We start from the raw sequence: 5,980 nt of genomic DNA, 5'->3' as shown, positions 1-5,980 counted from the left end.
CGGTGGACGGGAGCCACTGGCTCAGCATGAGGCAGGTGCTGGACAGTCTGCGGCAGAGGGGACACGACGTGGTCGTGGTCGCCCCTGAAGTCAGTCTGTACATCAAGCCATCCAAGAACTACGTGATGAAAATGTACCCGGTGCCTTTCACACAGAAAGAGATGGATGAAGATTTCCAAGGATTTACAAAGGACTTGTTTGAAGGGGGACCTTTTCTGGTGAGAGTCATTAGGCTTTATCAGCGGTCAAAGAAAACCTCTGCTCTGTTCCTGGCCACCTGCACACACCTGCTCCACAACAAGGAGCTCATCAATTACCTTGAGGACAGCAAGTTTGATGCCATCCTTACAGACCCCATTCTCCCCTGTGGGCAGATCCTGGCAGAGCATCTCTCGGTCCCCTCCGTGTATTTCTTGCAGCAAATCCCCTGTGCTCTGGAATATCAAGCCACCCAGTGCCCCAAACCCCCTTCTTACGTCCCCAGGGACTTTACAGGCCTCACAGACCACATGACCTTCCTCCAGCGGGTCATGAATGTGCTCTATGACATCCCCAATTTTTTTCTCTGCGACGCTGTCTTCCAACCGTACGCCAGACTGGCCTCGGAATTCCTGCGTCGGGACGTGACTGTGCCGGATCTCCTCCGCCAGGCTTCCATCTGGCTCATGAAGATAGACTTTGTCTTGCACTACCCAAAGCCCTTGATGCCCAACATGATTTTGGTTAGTGGAGTAAACTGTGCTTCCAAGCAGCTCAGCCAGGTGGGTCACGCTCTGGTTTTCCCCGCGGGGTCGGAGTGGCTCCGAGGAGCTGCAGCGCAGGGTGTGTCCGAGTCCTCGGGCTGTGGGCGGGGGCAGGGGGAGTTCAGACTGCTTTTGTTCTGCACTGCTGGCAGTGAAGGCATCGCAGGTAGAGGTGGAGGGAATGCTGTACATGGAATTAGCTCTGGGAAGTGCTGTGCCTCTGCTCCAAGCCACCTCTGGCACTGGAGGGGTGTCCCAGCACCTCTTCCCTCAGGGCTGTTTGGTCTGAGACCTTCACTCATCCTCTGATCCGGCTTGACTGCTTTCCTCTACATTCCTGTATTTGTTCTTTAAGGGTGGATTCTCTGTGCTTTGAATTGTCAGAGACTCATGAAAAAAAACTTCCTCTGCTTTGGAATGTCACTTGAGGCCCCTCAGGGAACCTCCTGAGCGTGTCCAGTTAGGTCAGGCTGGTCCTTCCTCTGCCTTGCTGAGTTTTGAGTGTCTCCTACGTCCCTTATACCAAACACCCTTCATTGTATCAATTAATTCTGTATCCAGTTCAGATTTTCCACGTCGCAGCTTTGCCACTGTCAATCTCACATTCAACTTTTTATTATTTTTTATTTTATTATCCCAAGCCAGCAGCAGAACTTTGTTTTTCCCTTTGCTGACTTTCCTGATGCTGCTATTGCCTCATTTTCCCAACTTGTGGCATTCTTTTTCCATATCCCAGGGCCAGTGGTGCTCCTTATTTAAAGTATTAACTGGCATAATTAAAATGAAGTATAAGTTGGTGATTTTATTCTTCTAGAATGATTCTTGGATTTATTTCAGCCTTTTTTTTAATGTGTTTTCAAATCTACTTTGTGGTTTGCGGAGTAACTTCTATTTTTAGTAATAACTCTTCCTGCTGAGTTTTTCAGATATTGGCTTTGCCAAGTGGGTGAGATAAGGTTGATTTTTCGGGAAAAGCTGAATCTCACACAGTAAAAATGAAACAGTTTTAAAGAGGATTCAAACTTGGCACTCAAGTCTAGAAAAGATGGAGATGGAATAAAGTGTCCTGCTAAACCTTGTATAAAATCTGGAAAAGCTAAGGGTGGAAGGGGGACTGACAGGCAGTTTCTCCCAATATTTGACCTGTGACTAACACTGAAATGCAAACAAAATTTTTCCACGCCACACACTATAAAAACCCCAAGTCAGCCCCTCAAAAGCAGCAGATTATCTATTTTTCGTAGGCAAAACCTATGAATTTAAAAAGGATTTGAGTGATTATAAGAGGTGCAGGCTGACTGCCAGGATTTATAGGCTTACAAGAGGGATAATCATGGATTCCCCTCTCTGGGATATTTGTTGGACCATTCCCAGCCCACAGCCTTGGCACTCAACCCTGCACTTTGGCTTTACTTTCCCCTCTATCTCCTTCCACCCTTGCTTTTGGAACAGGCAGGACTTGTGGACTTCAGACTCATAAACACGCGAAAGGCTGTTCCTGTGTTGCTCAAACTCCAGTGTCACAACTTCCATGAACTCTTTGTGAACTTTTATGAACTTTCCTAAAACTTTTATGACCTTTTTTTTTTGAAACTGTTATGAGCCTCAAGGGTTTGGGTTGGGTTTTGTTACCTCTTCAGTGGTGTTTTATAGCGTTTTGTTTTAGTGTCTCACAGATGATCCATGTTTGGCTGAACAACTGTGTGTCAAATATGAGATGTGAGGGGCCTGTCTGTAGGGTAAGAGTATGTCTGCAACTCTGAGTTTACTACATGAGTAAGTACTGCCATCTTAAGGTGTATTTAATGCTTTGCCTTGTTAGGTGAGATCCTTTTCCCACAGAAATGTGGGAATGGACTCACAGGAACTGGAGCTTCAGTTTTTGGCCTTTTAATATCATCTCACTTCCAGCTAGAGCCAAAGTTTGGCTTAAACAGGGTGGGACTATATGGAATCATGGAATTGCTGAGGTTGGAAAAGACCTCCGAGATCATCCAACCATCAGCCCAACACTGCCAAGCCCACCACTAATCCATGTCCCCAGGTGTCACAGCCATGCATTTTTGGAACACTTTCAGGGATGGTGACTCCACCATTTCCCTGGGTAGCCCATTCCAATGCTTGGTAACCCTTTCCATGGAGAAATTTTTCCCAATATCCAGTCCGAACCTCCCTATTGATGTCTGAAACTCCCTCCTCTTTAATGCAGTTTCTTTGGATGTTACAGTCCTTCTTCCTGGCTTATGAGAATCCCTTTTTTTAACAAGCCACATGGAGAACCTCCTCTCCAATTAAGCATTTTAGGACACTCTTAGTATTAGGCTTAGTATTAGCCTCTGAATGTACTTCCCACACTCAGGTGCCTTTGGCAAAGGCAGCCAATTCATGAAGCAAAATTCCTACCATTCCTGCCTGCTCCAAGACAGCCCTTCCAGGCATGAAGAAACTGTTTAGAGCTCTCTCTGTTTGGGAGTGCTTGGTTAGGGGAGTCTAAAACCATTTGTCTTCTCCATCCAGCTCTTGTTCAGTTGCCATTCCTGCATTGTATTTGGCTTTTGTAACCTTGCTAGCTTTTGGCATCCAGCTTTTCCCTATCCATGAAATATGCCTTAGTGGCAGGTGAGATCTGCTTGGCCAGGCCCTCCTTTCCAGCACAAACTGCCTTTTTTAGGTTTATCTGGAAAGTTTTCCAGTGCCTTTGCCTGTCCCTCCCCCCCAAAGCATTGCTTTGTTACAGGGAGCTGTTTCATTCCCCCAGGTACACGTTGGGTTTCCATTGCATCGCTTGCTGCAGCTTCAACCCAGGTTCTCAGCAATAATTAGGCACTTAAATGCCACTCAAATCAACCAGATTTGGGTATCTAAAGAAGTCCTGGGAGTGAGACTTCCCTCCACAGCAGGGCAGCTGTGTTGTTAGACAGGCAAACCTTCAAAACCTCCAGGGTAAAAAAAGCTTCTACCAAATTTTCAGTCCAAATCTCTCAAACTGTTTGTGACTGATTTTTTTTTTTTTTTACTGTTACCCAGAAGAGTTTGGCTCAGTCGTCAGGAAGAATTCAGGAGGAATTTCTTCCTGGAAAGGGTGGTCAGGCCTTGGCAGGGGCTGCCCAGGGAGGTTTGGAGTCCCCACCCCTGGAGGTGTCCAAGGAAGGACTGGCCGTGGCACTCAGTGCTCTGGGCTGGGGGACAAGGGGGGGATCAGACAAAACTTGGACTTGATGACCTTGGAGGGCTTTTCCAACCTCAGTGACTCTGGGATCACTGTTCCTCCCCATCAAGTAGCCTGTGATCAAGATCAGGACTCCTAATGTGGGTTTGGGGGTTTTCTGCCTTAAAAGTCATACCCTAAGAAATGCAGAGGCATCTCCAACTGTTCTCCCCTTCTTCTGGTGAGCACAGGAGACAAGTGTGGACTTCCCTTGGCTCCTACCACAGCCAGGCCTTGATAACTTCTTGGAAAAGTACCTGTTATTGTGAACTTTCAAACACATTTGTCCCGTAGCCTCTCACCTGTGAACTCTTATAGCCCCTCTTGAGCAAGAACATCATGTTCTGCTGCATCTTTGTTTTCAAAGAGATGTTTGGCCCCAGGCCACTCATCTGTGAACTCTGGTGGCCCCTCTTGAGCAGGAGCTGCATGTTGTGCTGTGTCACTGTTTCAATAAAAAGGTATTTGGTTAATAAGTCACCCAAACTCTGGTGACTCCCCTGCTTGGCGTGCCAGCTCCTGCAAACCACGGAGGGCATCCTGTGTGAACTCCAGGCACCTTTCCAAGCAAAGGTCGGAGGTTTAGGTCTTCCTTGTCAATAGTTCACCACAGTTTTTGTAGTACAAGCTCTCTGGAGAAGCTCAGTGGCCATAAAATTGACTCCTGCCTTGAATCTGGCCCAGCCACATGCACAGTGACTCACTTGAGACACCCCTGACCCAGCAAAACCACAAGCAACTGCTGCCTCTGCTAATCAAGGGCCCTGCTAATTGTTCTCAATCACCTGAGATAACTTAAATGCATGGAACAGCTTCTTCAGGTGCCTTGATAGCACTTTAATCCATGCTTTTATCAGTGTTCAAACCCTGATCTTGGAACTCCAGTAACCTGTCTCAGCAAACATTTTGTAGGGGTAAACATTAAAGTCCACCGCGATATAAACGAGGTACAACTATTTTCTGCCTTCATATTCTGCTGAAAGGAGTAAGAAGGAGCAGTTGATCTCCTTTCCTGCCCCACGGCAGGGATGTGGAGGCACCAGGTAACCGCTGGGCTGGTTCTTTTCCTTGCTTTCTGGAGTGTGGCAGGAGCTGGGAAGCTCTTGGTGGTGCCTCAGGACGGGAGTCACTGGCTGAGCATGCGCATGGTGCTGGAGAAACTCTGGGAGAAGGGGCACGAAATCGTGGCCGTGGTTCCTGACGCCGCTTTGCTCCTGAAGAGCCCTCAGTCCTTCACCATCAAAACATACTCTGTGCCCTACACACAGGAGTTTGTGGACAAATACTACCAGGAGATGGGGGAGAAGAGCTTTGAGTTGACACTCACAGCTCTGCTCAGCAACGTCTCCCAGCTGACCAGCCTGTTCTCCTCTGCCTGTCGGCACCTCTTGTACGACCAAGAGCTGATGAGGTACCTCCAGGACAGCAAGTTTGATGCCATCATGATGGACCCTGTGCTGCCCTGTGGCCCCATCCTTGCTGAGTATCTCTCCCTCCCCACAGTCTACTTCATGCGTGGCCTCCCGTGCACCTTAGACTACAAGGTTTCCCAGTGTCCCAGTCCTGTGTCCTACGTGCCCAGGACTTTCTCCTCCACTTCAGATCACATGACATTCCCAGAGCGTGTGAAGAACCTCCTGATTGGGCTCTCAGAGCCTGTGCTTTGCTACCTGTTCTATACAGAGTACAGGAACTTGGCTTCTGAGTTTCTGCAGAGAGATGTAACGATGCAGGAGCTCTTCAGCAAAGCCTCGGTGATGCTGATGAGATACGACTTTGTTTTTGAGTACCCACGCCCCATAATGCCCAACATGGTCTATGTTGGAGGCATCAACTGTGTGCAGAAGAAGCCATTGTCAGAGGTTGGTCGTTGCTTACCCCAAGGGTGTCATGGCATTTATTGGTGATTATTTAAGATGTGCTGGTTTAAGTGCTCTCTTGGTGTGTTCAGTTGGAGAAGAGGAGGCTGAGGGGAGACCTCATTGCAGTCACATCTTCCTCAAGGGGCAGAGGAGGGGCAGGCCCTGAG

General features: G+C 48.1%; 1 protein-coding gene across 3 annotated transcripts in view; it reads left to right on the top strand.

The window, feature by feature from the left end:
* The window catches only part of LOC103753799 (UDP-glucuronosyltransferase 1-1), a 34,513-nt gene that overhangs the window by 19,572 nt on the left and 8,961 nt on the right, over positions 1 to 5,980 (top strand). Inside the window, exon 2 of one of the 3 annotated variants that reach the window (XM_025896274.2) lies at positions 1 to 761. The exons of 1 other annotated variant lie outside the window; for it this stretch is intronic. In XM_025896274.2, coding sequence (XP_025752059.2) covers positions 1 to 761 — 761 coding nt within the window. Of the gene's footprint in view, positions 762 to 4,941; positions 5,814 to 5,980 lie in introns of those variants that run through there. One more of the 3 variants, XM_025896278.2, reaches the window with a different exon arrangement.

This window comes from Manacus vitellinus, unplaced genomic scaffold (genome assembly GCF_001715985.3).
Source record: "Manacus vitellinus isolate BGI_N305 unplaced genomic scaffold, ASM171598v3 scaffold_71_pilon, whole genome shotgun sequence".
NCBI classification, from domain to species: Eukaryota; Metazoa; Chordata; class Aves; order Passeriformes; family Pipridae; genus Manacus; species Manacus vitellinus.
Note: the sequence above shows the minus strand (reverse complement) of the source record. Positions and strands in the feature narration are given on the sequence as shown.